Below are 18,046 nucleotides of genomic sequence, written 5' to 3' on the forward strand. Positions count from 1 at the left end.
AGTTAACTTCTCATTTGGAATAGTTTGAAGAGTTAGAATAGTGAGTCAGGAACATAAAGAAGAAGAAACAGGTTTAACATTTTCATGTTAATAATATGTTTTTATAAGCTTTAGTTTGTTCCTTCTTCTTTTAAAAAGCATTTCACTTGCTGGTGAAGAGTTCCCCAAGTATATGATGTCCTTAAATACTTCACCTGAGTGATCATATTTACAGGAGGATGCTGGTAAAGCTGGCATTTATAATCCATCCCTAATTACCATTTGAACTTAATACCTTCCTTCGTCATTTAAAAGCCAACCAGTGGAAAGTCAAATTTATGCCAGACAAAGTGAAGGTGGCAGATTTTCTCATTGAAGGACACTTGTAAACTTGGATGATTTTCCAACAATCTGCTAGCTTTATGATCACTATATTAAGAGCTTTTTATTCCTTATTTATTTAACTTTGTAGTCATAAGTGAACAAAGTGAGTAGTGAATCTTTTCGAGATCTAAACAAGACATAATATCCCTAAGCCATTGAGCATGGGTAGGGGGAACTACATCTCTCCATTTAAGGAGTACTGCTAGTCTGGCTAGAAGGGAGGCAAAAGACAATGTTCGTTGTTTAGCCGGGGTCAAATGCTTGTCAGGGTCTCGAAGAATACTAAAAAGAGTGATCAAAGCATCAAGTTCCAAATGACAATTTAATATAGAAGATAAAGTTAAAAAAACATCTTTCCAAAATTTTTCCAGAGTAGGACAGGCCCAATACAAATGGAAAAGGGAGGCCTCACCTCCTTTGCATTTGTCACACCAGGGACTAATATCAGGATAGAACTTTGCCAATTTGGTTTTGGACATATGAGCCCTGTGGACGACTTTAAACTGCAGGAGACAATGATGAGCACATAAAGAGATTGAATTGATGGATTTAAGAATTGAATCCCAAACCTTGTCGGACAAAGAAAAACCTAAGTCATGCTCCCAAGCAGTTTTATTGTTATTTCAAGGGGCTCGTCTGAGAATCATAAATTTAACACGAATAGTAGAAATTACGCCTTTGCCCAAAGGGTTCATTTGAAGAAACAAGTCTACAACATTTTTATCAGGTTGTTCAGGAAAATGTGGTATTAAAGGGCTAATAAAATGTCTAATTTGGAGGTATCTAAAAAAATGAGTATTCGGTAAATTAAACTTTATAGACAACTGTTCAAAAGACGCAAACCGATTGTCTATAAAAAGATCTTCAAAACGCCTGATACCTCTCCTACACCAGTCTTGGAATGTGTAATCCTGCATAGACGGTTGAAATAAATGATTGTATAGAATAGGACTAGAGAGGGAAAAACTATAAAAACCATGGTGTTTTCTAAATTGAGCCCATATTCTCAGAGTATGCTTGATTACAGGATTAATAATAGATTTTGGCAATTGGCAAGGAAGAACAAATCCAAGTAAAGCTGGAATAGATAATTTCTTATAAGTGTGTAATTCCATTGCCACCCATGTTGGACAAACAGACTGATTATAAAAGTAGGACCAAAAGATAATATTACGAATATTGGCTGCCCAATAATATGAACGAAAATTAGGCAACGCCAAGCCACCTTCTCTTTTAGGCTTTTGGAGATGAGCTTTATTGAGTCTGGGCTGTTTACCCTTCCATAGGTATGACAAGATAATAGAATCTAAAGAATCAAAAAAAACTTTAGGAATAAATATAGGTAAAGATTGAAATAAGTATAAAAATTTAGGGAGAATATACATTTTAATTACATTAATTCACCCAATTAAAGACATGGACAGAGGTGACCACTGTGCTAATCTCTGTTTTGTAAAATTTTAAAGTTTATTGAAATTCTCATCGAACAGTCGATTGTAGTTCCTTGTTACGATAATACCAAGATAAGTAAAACAATTGTTTACTACTTTAAAAGGGAGATTGTGAAATTCTAATTCTTGTGCTTCCTTATTTATCGGAAAAAGTTCACTCTTATGTAGATTAAGTTTACATCCAGATAGCTGACTAAATTTATTGAGAAGTGAAAACAACAAAGGTAAGGAGGTGGTCAGGTTTGATATAAAAAGTAACAAATCATCGGCGTATAGAGAGACTATGTACTCAAAACCGCTCCTCCAGAACCCAGTCAGTTTGGTACAACTGCAAAACGCAGTTGCCAATGGCTCGATAGCCAGATCAAATAACAGAGGGCTTAAAGGGCATCCCTGTTGGGTGCCACGTTTAAGATCAAACAGTTGGGATTGCTGGGAATTAGTCAAAACTGATGCAATTGGATAGGAATATAGTAACTTAATCCACTTAATAAAATTATATCCAAAATCAAATTTTTCTAAGACCGCAAATAAATAGTGCCACTCCACCCGATCAAACGCCTTTTCGGCATCAAGAGAGATAACACATTCAGGGGTCCCTGATGAAGATGAATATAGAATATTAAAAAGATGTCTAATATTGAAAAAGGGAAGGCGATTTTTAATAAAGCCAGATTGATCCTCAGAGATAATTAAGGGTAAAATAGTCTCCAGCCTACGTGCCAAAACTTTAGTTAAAATTTTAGCATCTACATTTAATAGCGAAATCGGCCTGTATGAAGCACATTCTAATGGATCCTTGCCTTTTTTCGCTAAAAGAATGATACAAGCCTCATCAAATGATGCAGGCAATTTATTTTGTTTAAAAGAATCAGAAAAAACTAAACTAAGTTGGGATAAGAGCAATGAGGAAAATGATTTATAAAATTCTGTAGAGAACCCATCAGGACCAGGAGATTTACCAGGCTGCAAAGCAGAAATAGCAGAGGATATTTCCTCTAAGGATAATGGCTCATTCAATTTATGTTTAAGATCAGAAGAAAGTTTAGGAATATTTAAACTGTCTAAAAATTGCATAACAGTAGTATTACCATTAAAGGATTCAGAGGTGTAAAGTTGAGAGTAAAAATTCCTGAATGTATCATTAATTTCAGACTGGTCCATACTAATATTCCCATTACTCATTCGAATTTTAGAGATGTGTTGTTTTGCTTTAGAGCGCCTAAGTTGGTTAACTAAGGACTTACCAGATTTATCCCCATGAATATAGAACTTACTCCAACTGCCCAAAAGTTGGCGTTCAATTGGATAAGTAGAAATAAGATTAAATTTAGTTTGAAGTTCCATTTTTTTCTTATATAACTCCGGATCCTTGCCCTGGGCGTATAATTGGTCTATAGCTTTAATCTGATTGATCAGTTCTAAACGTTCTTTGTGAGTTTTTCTTTTCAAATTTGCTGTGTAGGAAATTATTTGACCTCTTAGATACGCTTTCATTGCGTCCCAAACCACCTGACTAGAGGTTTCAGGTAGTGCATTAGTATTTAAAAAGAAAGTTATCTGATCCTCCATAAATTTCACAAAGTCGTTATCCGACAACAAGGTCAGATTAAAACATCAGTGTTTATTTACTTGAGGGAGGCCAGGGAGAACTATGGACAATGTAAGTGGGGCATGATCTGAAATCAATATACTCTTATAGTCACAAGAGCGGACGGATGGGATCAATTGATAATCAATTAAAAAATAGTCGATTCTAGTAAATGTATGGTGAACTTGTGAGAAAAAGGAGTAGTCTCTTTCATGTGGATGAAAGAAATGCCAAATATCAGATATTCCATAATTAGAAAGAAAAGATTGAATAAATAAAGCAGATTTACTTAATTGTCTAAGGATAGAAGAAGATCTGTCCAAAACTGGATCCAGCCAACAGTTAAAGTCACCACCCAATATAAGAGAGTATGAACTTAGTTCTGGCAATGAAGAAAAAAATAGTCAAAAAACCCTACATCATCTAAGTTAGGAGCATAAAGGTTGGCTAAGACCACCCATGTATTATAAAGTTTCCCCGAAACAATAATAAAACAACTATTAGGATCAGATATCTTATTATGAAGCTCAAAAGAAACATTTTTGTTTATAAGAATTGAAATGCCCCTCACCTTGGCTTGAAAAGTTGAATGAAAGTGTTGTCCTGCCCATCGTGCCATAAGACAAGAATTATCTGAGTGACGAATATGTGTTTCTTGTAAAAAGACTAACTCTGCTCTAAGCTGTTTAAGATGTGCGAACACTCTCCCCCTTTTAACCGGATGATTCAAACCCTTAACATTCCAACTGACAAAGTTCAATGGACTAACCATTGAACATAATTTTAAAAAAAGGAGAGCAGGCATTAAACCATATCTGAAATTTATATGTAATTCTGGGGCAAAAGTATAGAAGAAAAAAAACAGGATGAAATTACATCCTGTATAGTACAGATATGTCAAAATTCCATATATAATATTAGCATTGGAGTTCCCACCCACACCCTCTAAACCTACAACAAGAAAGCTGCAAATATAAATCAGCAAGCTCTCCCCGAGAAAAACTAACCCCCTACTGGACTTCTAATTAGGTAACATCTTAATTATCTCCACTCCAACTGTTGATACAGTAATGGAAATAAACACCAAAAAGCTTTTAAGAGTTACAAACAAGAAAAAGCAATACATTCAAAGTTTGTAAATCTTAAAGTATAATAATGGTCTAAAAAAAACTTTACCCCAACCTTCCCGCTAGAGTTGGTAAACCGAGAAAAGGATAATCTATAAACTCAGTTATACAGGAAAAAAAACTTTAACGTCAAAGTTAAGTAATCCAACCGAATCATAAAAATAAGAAAAAAAAACACAAATAGCATCTTGAAACACAGGAAAAAAAACCACCAAAGAAAAATCCATTCGAGAGGAATTTGATTCAAACCGGAAACTGAGTTTAAAGGTACAGCATCAACTGCTGCTTAAGGTTAAAATAATCTAACCGGAGAGAAAAAAAATCATCACCTTTAAAGAACTAAAATTATGTAAGATAGAAACTAAAATTGAGAAAATGGAAAAAAAACACTTCAATAGGACAATGCAACATAATTAAGCTACTAATTAAATAGATGTGACAACAGCTACATTTTAAATTTTAAAAAGAAAATATCAAGATTTGTAAAAATTGGAGACTGAAGTCTGAAAAGAAAAAACCATTCCAAGTCATCATCACTTCACGAATCGATATCAATTTTTTTTTATATATTGTTTTTTTTATGCATTTTCTACAACACTACAGATAAGAAAAAACCCCAAACCAAAATAAAAAAAATACAGTGCAAAAATAAACATACAATAATAATATAATATTAAAAAGATAATTGAGAAAGCACCCAAATTGAAGTCATGTAAAGTTAGTATCCTCCCCAAGCCCCACAACAAAAAAAACTCCAGACCAACCACAACACAATATAGAGAATATAAATCAGGACATTCAAACCCCCAAAACTGTAAATACACTTGAAAACAGAAGATAATAATGCCTACTACCAAAAAAAAGGAGCTGAAAGTGAGGGACTGAAAAAAAAACACCTTAGTTAAGAGGAAGGTTATGAAAGTACTCAATAAAAGGTCCCCAGACCTTATGAAACTTTATATCCGAATTAAGAATTGAATAATGAATTTTTTCAAGGTCTAAACAGGACATAATATCATTAAGCCATTGAGCATGTGTGGGCGGGGCAACATCTCTCCATCTAAGGAGGATTAAACGTCTAGCCAGGAGAGAAGCAAAAGTTAATATTCGACACTTAGTCGAACTCAAACGTATATCTGTCTCACCCAAAAAACCAAACAGAGCAGTTAAAGGGTTAGGTTCTAAGTGGTGATTCAGAATACAGGATAAAGTTATAAAAACGTCTTTCCAAAATTTCTCTAAGCCAGGACAGGACCAATACATATGAATAAGAGAAGCCTCGCCCCTTTTGCATTTATCACAAAGAGGACTAATATTAGGGTAAAATCGAGATAATTTAGATTTGGACATATGGGCTCTATGAACAATCTTAAACTGTAAAAGGCAATGGCGAGCACAAAGAGAGGTTGAATTAACCGATTTGAGAATCGAGTCCCAAATCTCATCAGATAAACAGATATTTAAATCATGCTCCCAAGTCATTGTAATTTTATCCACAGGGGCACGCCGTAAGAATGCTAATTTATCACGAATAAATGATATTAAACCTTTACCCAGTGGATTAATAGAAAGAAATAAATCCATAACATTTTTCTCGGGCATTTCAGGGAAGTTAGGAATTAAAGGATTAATAAAGTGTCTAATTTGGAGATATCTAAAAAAATGGGCATTAGGCAAATTGAATTTAGCAGAGAGCTGTTGAAAAGATGCGAAGCGATTATCGATAAAAAGATCTTCAAAATGTCTAATGCCCTTCCTATACCAATCATAGAATGTTGAATCATACATAGTAGGTAAAAAAAGGTGATTATGTAAGATAGGACTAGAAAGGGAAAAACCATAAAATTTCCTAAACTGAGCCCATATTTGCAAAGTGTGTCTAACAAGAGAACAAGAGGATTAACAATTAGTCTAGACAAACTAGTAGGGAGTACAGAGCCAAGAAGTACAGAAATAGATAAATCTTTAGTGGAACTCAACTCCATTGCCACCCAATTAGGGCACTCAGGTTGGCTATGAAAAAAAGACCAAAAGGTAGTACAACGTATGTTAGCTGCCCAATAATATAAACAAAAGTTAGGTAAGGCCATGCCACCCTCTTTTTTAGATTTTTGAAGATAAACTTTATTAATTCTAGAACGCTTATTCTTCCACAGATATGACAAAATAATAGTCTAAGGAATCAAAAAAGGTTTTAGGAATAAAAATTGGGATTGATTGAAATAAATATAAAAATTTAGGGAGAATATACATTTTAACAACATTAATACGACCTACCAAGGACATAGATATAGGTGACCATTGTGACAGACTCTGTTTTGTAGTATATAAAAGATTGGCAAAATTTTCACGAAAAAGATCTTTAAACTTCCTTGTAACTGTAATCCCAAGATAAGTAAATTGATTATGAACTACTTTAAAAGGGAGGTCACAAAATGCTAATTCTTGTGCTTCTTTATTAATTGGGAAAAGTTCATTCTTATGTAAATTAAGTTTATAGCCAGAAAACTGGCTAAACTGATCAAGAAGTGAAAACATTGGAGGTAAGGATGTGGACGGATTTGAAAGAAAAAATAATAAGTCATCAGCATAAAGAGAAACTTTATGCTCAACACCCCACCTCCAGATCCCGGTCAGTTCAGGACAGCTTTGGAATGCTATCGCCAGAGGTTCTATAGCCAAATCAAAGAGAAAGGGACTTAAAGGGCATCCTTGATGGGTGCCACGTTTGAGGTTAAGTAACTGGGATTGCTGAAAATTAGTCAAAACAGAGGCAGTGGGACACAGATACAGCAATTTGATCCAAGAGATAAAACTTTGACCAAAGTCAAATTTTTCTAAAACTGCAAAGAGGTAGTTCCATTCTATATGATCAAATGCTTTCTCCACATCGAGGGAAATAACGCATTCAGGAATCCCAGTTGAAGGTGAATATAAAATGTTAAATAAACGCCGAATATTAAAAAAAGGAAGGCGGTTTTTAATAAAACCAGTTTGATCATCAGATATCAATTTTTAATGCGACACCGACTCCATTTTGAAATAAAGTCTCCAAAGACCTTTAAGAGGTGTCTAATTACATAGTTTCACAATCAGCTCTATTTAAGGAAAATGAAAATGCCCATACTGAAAAATAGAAATCCATCGTATCGAAATATATTGAGTTAAATGGATAATGAAAAAGATAGAAATAAAGATTAGAATATTAGGAAAAAAATAACCATTATTTAAACAGAAACGAAAAAGGCTGAAAAGAAAAAAAATATATCATATCGTATCTGAGGAACTCGAAGTAGCAGATAGGCTATCAATGAAGGTCTGCACCTCTGCAACCAAATCAAAACGTTTAAAATCGCCGTTCCTAAGCTTGATTCGGAGCCGGGCTGGATAGGCGGGAGACGGATGAAGTCCACGATCGTAGAGAACTTTCATTACTCCTCTGTATTCAACATGTTGACTCATAACTTGAGGTGCATAGTCCTCTACTAAACAGATAGCATGACTATATTGAAGCGTTGTATGTCGGCGAACTTCTTTAATTAGTAAATCCTTGATTTGGTAACGATGGAGGCAAATTATCACTGGACGTGGTCTCTGGCCATCCGCTGAGCGAGATGTAAAGATAATCTCTGTAGATCTCGATCAATCTCTGGAGGACTGGAAAGTATTTCGCTTCCAAAAATCTCACATAAAAAGTTTGAGAAAAATTCGACAGGAGATCCCTCTTCAACAGTCTCAGGCAAGCCGAGAATTCGAAGATTTTGGCGTCTACTCCTGCTTTCAAGGTCCATAACTTTAAGAGTTAACTTGCTATTATGCTTCTTTAGGGTAGAGCAAACTCTTTCCAGGTCTTTACAACAACGGTCTAGTTTCTCCATGACTTCTTCAACATGTGATAAAAGTTGGGGGACGTCACGTGATGACGTAGGATTGAAATGTGGAAATCTGGCTCTCCCGTAAAAATCAGTAAATTAATGTCTAAGTGAAGAAAAGTTAGTAAATACTTTCCAAAAGTTACTTATAAACTACTCAGGATTGTTCCAAAATATATCTCATAAGCAGAAGCTGAAGAAAACTACTACCTTGAAGACGGTACAAGTTGGGAAAGAATCGGGGCCCGGCGCCACGAAAGAGCCGCGGGCTCAAGTGCATTTTACCTCCGGCGATACAGAACAGGAAGCTGTGGCAACATCAACCGTCTCCAAAGAAAAAGAGCAACAAGAATAACGCATGTGTGAAGGAAGGGGCATGCGCAAATACGAGCAACCTGAACTACAAATCCCAGCTACGATCGGAACTGGAAGTGAAGGTGAATCTGAGGCAGATTCAGATTCTCTGGATAAATCAGACGAAGATGAAGGTAAAAGTTTCTCTGGAGATATCGGAAAAACTTTGGTGCAAATAATGCATGAATTAAAAGCATTAAAAATAATAAAAAAAGATATTAAAAATATGAAGATTATGTTTGACAAAATGATGAAAAAGCAGGACAAAATGGATAAGAAAATTAAAGACTTGGAAGAAACAACGGGAGACATCGTTGAAAGAATGAATAAAATGGAAGACAATATTTCTGCCTGGACATCAGAAAGAAAACAGTTGTTGGATAAAGTGGATATGCTTGAAAATTGTAGTAGACAAAATAATATTAAGATTGTTGGACTTAAAGAAGGTATTGAGGGAGAGGATCCAATAAATTTTTTTCAAAAATGGATCCCGGAAAATTTGGAAATGGAAGAAAGAACTCAGTTAATTGAAATTGAAAGGGCTCACAGAACCTTAAGACCAAGACCTCAAGTTGATCAAAACCCTCGATCAATCTTGATAAGACGCTTAAGATATCAAGATAAAGAAAAGATCCTGAAGGCGGCTACCCAACGTGCCAGAAAGAGAAATGGGCCGTTGATGATAGAAGGGAAAACAGTTCTTTTCTATCCTGATATAAGTTACGACCTTTTGAAGAGAAAGAAGGAATTTAACCCAGCGAAAAAAGTTTTATGGAAAAAGGGTTATAAATTTATAATGCGTCACCCGGCAACCCTGATAATTTTTTTGGATGACGGAAAAAGAAGATTTTTTACTGATTATCGGGATGCGGAAGAGTTTGCACAAAAACTTCCAAATATTCGCTAACCACAGCCAAAGATTTAAAAGTGAAACGGATTAAAGGTGAAGACAGGGACATTGAATGGAATTGATGGACATTTAAGGACAAAAGAATATTTAAACATATTCTTAATTATATGATACAGCGGGAGAAAGGTAAAAATTTGAGAAATATTAATTGAGAGTAGTGGCTTTTTTTCTTCTCGTATATATACTTTTTTATGTTACGGGGGAGCTGGGGAAACTTCGGATCGATTGCTACGGGATTCACGTGTGTAATCATGGCGATTGCCATGACCCATACAACGGAGGGGGGTAATGTTGTGTTGTTTTTTATCCACAACATTAGTAGGGGGGTATTTTGTTACTTTTTTCTTTATAATCTATTTTTCTTCTATCTTTCTTTCTTTGCCTGGTTGATCGGGGGAGGGGGGTAGACACATAGCAATATGGAGAATTTTTTAAAAATTCCCCAAGGTACTACGAAAGTTGAAAGATTAGGTATTATTATAGATTGGTGTAATCCTATTAAAAATAATGACTAATTTGCTGAATTTTTAAAGTTTTAATGTTAATGGGCTTAATGGACCAGTGAAAAGAAAAAGAATTTTAACATACACTAAGAAAATGAAAATAGATATAGCTTTTTTACAAGAAACACACTTAACAGAGATAGAACATCAGAAATTAAAAAGAGATTGGGTCGGAAAGGTTATTGCAGCTTCATTTAATTCAAAGGCGAGGGGAGTTGCAATTTTGGTTAATAAAACTTTACCAATTAAAATACAAAATGTATCAATTGATTCGGCGGGGAGATATGTAATTATTCATTGTCAAATTTTTTCAGAACTATGGACTCTTATGAATATTTATGCACCAAATGAAAATGATGTAAAATTTATACAAGAGACCTTTTTGAATTTGGCTGACGCACATGATAAAATATTAATAGGTGGAGATTTTAACTTTTGTCTAGACCCAGTTTTAGATAGATCAACAAAGGTTGTTACAAAATCAAAAGTAGCAAAATTAACTTTATCATTGATGAAAGATTTAAATTTGATTGATATATGGAGAAGAATTAATCCAAAAGAAAGAGATTATTCATTTTATTCAAATAGACTCAAAACTTATTCAGGGATAGATTTTTTTCTATTATCAATGAATATTCAGGACAGAGTGAAAAATATAGAATATAAAGCAAGAATATTGTCAGATCATTCCCCCTTGATAATGACAATGATAATGATGGATAAAGAGGAATCAATTTACAGATGGAGATTTAATTCAATATTATTAAAACGTCAAGATTTTTGTGATTTTATGAAAAAGCAGATCCAGTTTTTTTTAGATACAAATTCACATTCAGTCGATGATAAATTTATATTGTGGGAAGCAATGAAGGCATACTTGAGAGGCCAGATAATAAGTTACACTTCTAAAATTAAGAAGGAATATATGGTAGAAATAGATCAATTGGAAAAAGAGATTACAAAATTAGAAAAAGAATCTCAAAGATTCTGAATTTTTGAAGAAAAACGAAGGCAATTTGTTAACAAGAAGTTACAATATAATACACTTCAGACATATCAAACAGAAAAAGCAATTATGAGAACTAAACAGAGATATTACGAACTAGGTGAGAGATCACACAAGATTCTTGCTTGGCAGTTAAAAACAGACCAGACTTCCAAAATGATAAATGCAATTAGAACAAGTGTAAATAAAATTACTTATAAACCTTTAGAAATTAATGAAACTTTTAAGAATTTTTATTCTGAGCTGTATCAATCAGAATCACAAAATGATAATGTCGAGATAGAAAGGTTTTTATCACAAATAACTCTTCCAAAATTGGATTTGGAAGACCAGAAGGGATTAGATTTACCTTTTACATTAAAAGAAGTCGAAGAAGCTCTAGGATCACTTCAGAGTAATAAATCCCCAGGAGAAGATGGTTTTCCGCCCGAATTTTACAAAATGTTTAAAGATTTACTAATTCCTCCTTTTATGGAGTTAATACACCAAGCGGAAAGAACGCATAAACTTCCAGAATTTTTTTCGACAGCTATTTTAATAGTATTGCCAAAAAGAGATAGAGATCTTTTAAAGCCCACATCATATAGACCTATTTCTTTGTTAAACACCAATTATAAAATAATAGCAAAAATTTTATCTAGTAGATTATCTAAATACTTACCAAAATTGATGCATATGGATCAAACAGGATTTATCAAAAATAGACAATTGGCAGATTATGTAACCCGGTTACTTAGTATAATTCATTTGGCACAAAAGAGGGAGGAAATGAGTGTGGCATTTGCTTTAGATGCAGAAAAAGAATTTGATAGATTGGAATGGGATTTTTTATTTAAGGTATTGGAAAAATATGGATTAGGAGTATCCTTTATAAAATGGATTAAAACCTTAAATACTAATCCCAAAGCTAAAGTAGTGACAAATGGTCAAATTTCAACATCATTTCAGTTAACAAGGTCAACTAGACAAGGTTGTCCATTATCACCTGCTTTATTTGTGTTGGCGATAGAACCATCAGCTGAATTAATTAGAACGGACCCAGATATTAAGGGTTTCAGAGTTAACCAGGAGGAATACAAGATTAACTTATTTGCTGACGATGTTCTGCTTTATTTAACAAACCCATTGTATTCACTACGTAAATTATCTTCTAGATTAGAAGAATATGGGAAAATATCAGGCTACAAAATAAATTGGGATAAAAGTGAAATTCTACCTCTTACTAAAGGAGATTATAGTCAATGTCGATTAATAACTCAATTTAGATGGCCGATAAATGGTATAAAATATTTAGGTATAAGAGTTGATAATGATATAAAGAATTTATATAAATTAAATTATTTACCATTATTGAAAAAAATTCAAGAAGATCTTGATAAATGGATGATGTTACCAATAACATTAGTAGGCAGAGTAAATGCTGTAAAAATGAATATATTCCCTAGATTACAATATTTATTCCAAACACTACCAATACAACTACTCCAGAAGTTTTTTCAAGAGTTAAGTAAGTGTGTGAGGAAGTTCCTTTGGAAAGGTAAGATGTCAAGAATATCGTTGGAAAAATTGACATGGAAATTTAATCTAGGAGGGTTACAACTTCCAAACTTTAAGAATTACTATAAAGCAAATCAACTTAGATTTATTGCATCTTTTTTTGATGAAGATAAACCAGCATGGATTAGAATAGAACTAGATAAAATAGGAGAAAATATACCAGAAGATTTTATATATAAGTGGGAATCTAAATGGATACGGGAAAAGAAAGAATCTCCTATATTAAAACATTTGATTGATTTATGGAATAAGATAAATGTTGACCATGAGATAAGGAAATCTTTATTAGCAGAGACCTTTAAATCAAAATAAACTTATTCCTTTTACAATGGATAACCAACTTTTATACAACTGGTTTCAAAAAGGGATTAGATATATAGGAGACTGTTTTGAAGGAGGTATATTAATGTCATTTGATCAATTAAAGAATAAATACAAAATATCAAACAACACTTTTTTTTGTTATTTTCAATTAAGGGCTTATTTAAGAGATAAACTGGGTCAAACAATGTTATTGCCGAAACCTAATGAAATAGAAACTTTAATTCAAAAAGGAAAAATTTAAAAATTTATTTCTTGTATGTATAGTTTGATTCAAAAACAGGCAATTAAACAAGGAATTCATAAGTCAAGACAAAAATAGAAAACTGACTTGAATATTAAAATTGAAGAAACAAGTTGGTCAAGACTATGTCCGGCTAAGATTAGTGCAATATAATCTTATATTTGTGCAATATAAATACAACAAATGTCCGGCTAAGATTAGTGCAATATAATTTTTTACATCAATTATATATTGCACCACAAAAAAATAAATAAATTAAACCCAAATTTATCTGATCAATGCTTCCGATGTAATCAAGAAATTGGTACTTTTTTACATTCTACTTGGTCTTGTTTTAAAATTCAACCTTTTTGGACAAATGTAAGAGTTTTGCTGGAACAAATTATTGGAACACAACTTCCACATAACCCAATATTATTTTTACTAGGCGATATTGAAGGGATAAAACCGAAACCCAAATTGAATAAATATCAAAGAATTCATAAAAATTGCATTGGCAGTAGCCAAAAAGGCTATTGCAGTTTCTTGGAAATCGGATTCATACTTAAGTATAGATCGTTGGAAGAACGAAATCTTTAGCTGTATTCCACTTGAAAAAATTACTTATAATTTAAGAGATAAATATGAAACATTTCTGAAAATTTGGCGCCCTTATTAACAAAAGATAGGACTAAGTATATAGGTGCTCCGAAGATAAAATTACTGGTTATTTGGGGAAAGAAATAAATATATATACTAAAGCTATTATGAACTCCATGGAGCATGTGGGGAACTTCCGATATCCAGGCTTTCTTTCTTTCTTTCTTTTTTTCTTCTTTTTTTTTCTTTCTTTCTATAGGGATATGTTAGGGGGGAGGGGGAAGGGCTGATAATTTTTTTTTCTTCTGTAATCACTGAAAACTCAATTAAAAATTTTTTTTTAAAAAAAACGTGATAAAAGTTGAGCATGATTCTCCAGTGTAGAGTTGATTTTATCCAGTTTCAGTTCCAACAAACTAAATTGAGAAAACATATCTTGTCGGGTTTGTTCTAACAGCGACACAATTTCACTCAAGGTTCACTCAAGGTTGCTCTCGATGGAGTGTCTTTTTTGCCGATTTAGTAGGCTTAGATACACTCATTGTGCAGCCAGCAACTTCAATAGTGGGAGGAAGAGTAAGAAATAAATGCAGGTATATGAAATGGAGCGGAGCAATAGTTTTAGCGACTTAATCTACCGCCATCTTAACCGGAAGTGGTGGGAATAATACATCTAAGTGATGAATACTAGGTATTGTCACTTAGTATTCATTATTTTGACTCATGTACCTCAACAAAACATCTAGTTAGCTACCCCAATCATTACACTCAGTCGATCAGTTGAGGCTGAATAGAGGCACATGCAGGCACTCTGACTTCTATCAATGTCATAAAACAATGATCACCTGGGGGCTTCATATTCTGTGCGACACTTGCTCTCTTGCCGAATCATTGTTACAATAAAAATGGTTCTGTAGCATCTTCCCCTTCTCTTCCACACTGCAAGACTGGTGCAGTCTGAGCCCTTTAGATCCTGATTCGCAAGGTGTATGTTTATATCAAAATGTTAATTCTTGCAGGGATGGTCAAATTTTAATAGCAGGAGGGAAATCAAATTGTCTTCACCTTTGGAGCCTGAATGCAAGACAGCTGCAGCGGATAATCCAGATGCCACCAAAAGTGCGAACAATTCGCCATCTTGAATTTCTCCCTGATAGTTTCGATGGTGGATCAAGCCAGGTAAGCTATTATTGGACATGAGATTGGGGGCAGGATACATCATTGCCCAATTTCGGGTTCCAGTGGAGGGTGTGACATTACGACTCTGTCTGTGTAACTTTAAATGGAAAAGTGATATTAAAATCCTGGGAGCACTACAGAGAAAAACTCATAAAAAGATAAAGATTAGCTTTATTTGTCACATGTACATGGAAACATACAGTGACGCATCATTTGTGTTAAATCAAAACAGCCAGGATCATGTTGGGCAGCCCGCAAATGTTGCTATGCATCAGGCACCAATAGCATGCCTGCAACTTACTTACCCTGACCGTAACCTTGCATCTTTAAAATGTGGGAGGAAGCCAGAGCACTCAGAGTAAACCCACATGGTCACAGGGAAAATGTACTAACTCTGTATTGGAGGTGGTCACTACTGTGGCTATTCACTTTCACAAAGTGGTCATTGAGATCTTTGCCTTAGCACGAACTGGACCTTGGTCCTTCATTCGATAACTTTAAGTGGACACAAAGGGAGAATTTGAGTAATATCTGCGTTGCTGGTGAAACTGATTTCCAAGGTAAATTAGGTTATTATTGTCCCATGTACTGGTGTACAGTGAAAAACTTCATATGCTATCCATAGAGATCATTTCATTGCAACAATACATTAAGGAAGTCCAAAGGAAAAACTAACAGAATTCAGAATAAAGAGAGAAAGTGAATTGCTGGCAGACAATAAGATACAAAGCTGTAACAAAACATATTGCAAAGTTAACAGTCTTGTCATCATACTAGAGGACTGTCCAATAGTCTAATAATGATGTGATAGAAGCATTACTTAAGGCTGATGGTATGTGCTTTCAGGCATTTGTGTCTTCTGCCTGATGAATGAGAGGGGGAATAAAGTTGTCATTGTTGGGGAGGTTCTAGGTTTTTTAAAATTAAAAACACAGATACTTAAAAACATTTTTAAACCAGAATCTTAAAGCTTAAGCTCTTTAAATTTGAGTAACTCCAGTAATAAATGTTTAATTGACCACATAAGGAACTTTTTTCATTATTGGTGTGATCTGCATTCTTTTGATGTACATCATTGTTTGAGGGTATCTCGCATGTTGCTGCAAATGATGTGTTTGACCAATGTTGCAGGTTGTTGGAGTACTGAGCCAGGATGGCATCATGAGGTTTCTTAATATCCACACTTGCAAGCTTCTCTTTGACATTGGAAGCCTTGATAATGGAATTAGCTCCGCAGCAATCAGTCCAAATGGGCATTACGTTGTAGCTATCCTAGAGGATGGCAGCCTTGCGATTTACAGTGTCAAAGCTTTATCAGAGGAATTAAATAAGGTAATCAGAGGCTCATTGAGTATAATGTAAAGATGTTGACTTTACTATGCTGTGAATGTCAGTAGTGACTTGAGGGTTTTCATATAGTGTTAACATATAACAAGAAAATATTTATTTTTATTTTCTTGAGCTTTGGTTTGATCTACTTTGGATTTTTACCTTTAACTTTGGTAAATGCTACATAAATGCGAAACAGAAATTTTGTATTGATGATGCTATATTTTGGCATCAAAATTAATGAGTAAAGGAATAAATCCCTTTGTTATTTTATTTGTTTTTGCAAATCAAGTGTAAAGTGTATATTTCATATGGAGGGTGATCAATACTTGGAAAACAGAACAGTACAGGCCCTTTGGCCCATGATGTTGTGCTGATGTTTTTAAACTATCAGCACCTAATTAAACTAATCCCTTCTGCATATGATCCGTATCCCTCCATTTTCTTCATACTATCCATGCCTCTACTGTATCTGTCTTCACCAATCACTTCTGGCAGAGCATTCCAGGAACCCACCACTCTTCAGTTTCAAAAAAAGAAAACTTGCCCCAGATGACCCTTTTAACTTACGCACCTTAACTTCATTCATAGCTTGTCACACCAGACAATCAGCCATCCTTATCTGGCGCGTGGTGTCAGGATTGGTCTCCTTTCGGACTAACCGGGTCATGGTATGAACGTTCCTGACTCGACCCTTGTTTTATTTTATGAGGCCGAGTGACTAGCTCAACGCTCAACCCGGCACGGATGGAAAGCACGACTGGGTTCGAACTTGGGAGCCTTCGCTTCCAAAGTCCGGCGCTGATGCCACCTTAACTGTATCCCTCTATTATTAGATATTTGAGCCCCGGGGAAAAGGGTAACTGTTATCTATTCTATCAGTGCTTCTTATAATTTCATAAACTTCTATCAGGTCTCCTGTCAGCCTCTGCCACTCCAGAGAAGATGACCCTAGTTTGTCCAACCTACTAGTTGCTGAGTTTGAGGAAGGTATTGCCTGCCTAGTTCCTAAATGCATTGATTTTCACACTGTGAACTAAAACGCTTTCAGGAATTCACTCTGAAGGAGTGGTGGAAGAAAATAAATTTCAGAAAGGAATTGAATACCGGTAACTACTTGGGGCAGAGTAAACACGAGAAAATCTGCAGATGCTGGAAATTCAAACAACATACACAAAATGCTGGTGGAACACAGCAGGCCAGGCAGCATCTATAAGGAGAAGCACTGTCGACGTTTCGGGCCGAGACCCTTCGTCAGGACAAAGTTTTGGGGAAGTAATTAGAGTTCAGGAATCAAGATTATTTAATGAAATTTCCAGTGCACAGATGTAAAGGAGAACAAAATAATTGTTACTCCAGACACAATGCAGCACAAATGAAAAGCAAAATGATAAAGTACACAATTTTTTTAAAAAACATAATAAATACACTGTAAATGCATAAGATAGTTTACATACCTAGATTGTATGTCCATAAAGTGACGCTAGGCACCGTCTGTCACATAAGGTGACTCTAGCAGGTGGTGATAAAGTAGTGGTGGTGAGGTGTGGAAGGGTGGGTTAGTGGGTGGAGGTGTTGATCAGCCTTGCTGTTTGGGGAAGGTAACTGTTTTTGAGTCTGGTGGTCCTGGTGTGGATGCTATGTAACCTCCTCTCGGATG

At 34.7% G+C, this 18,046-nt stretch overlaps 1 protein-coding gene across 2 annotated transcripts in view; it reads left to right on the forward strand.

Annotated features, from left to right (window-relative positions):
- The window catches only part of tbc1d31 (TBC1 domain family, member 31), an 83,710-nt gene that overhangs the window by 13,610 nt on the left and 52,054 nt on the right, over positions 1-18,046 (forward strand). For both annotated transcript variants that reach the window (XM_073050322.1, XM_073050331.1), the window contains exons 6-7: positions 14,898-15,057; positions 16,189-16,389. In XM_073050322.1, the coding sequence (XP_072906423.1) occupies positions 14,898-15,057; positions 16,189-16,389 (361 nt within the window). The remainder of the gene's footprint in view (positions 1-14,897; positions 15,058-16,188; positions 16,390-18,046) is intronic.

The sequence above is a fragment of the Hemitrygon akajei genome, chromosome 1 (assembly GCF_048418815.1).
Source record: "Hemitrygon akajei chromosome 1, sHemAka1.3, whole genome shotgun sequence".
Classification (NCBI taxonomy): Eukaryota; Metazoa; Chordata; class Chondrichthyes; order Myliobatiformes; family Dasyatidae; genus Hemitrygon; species Hemitrygon akajei.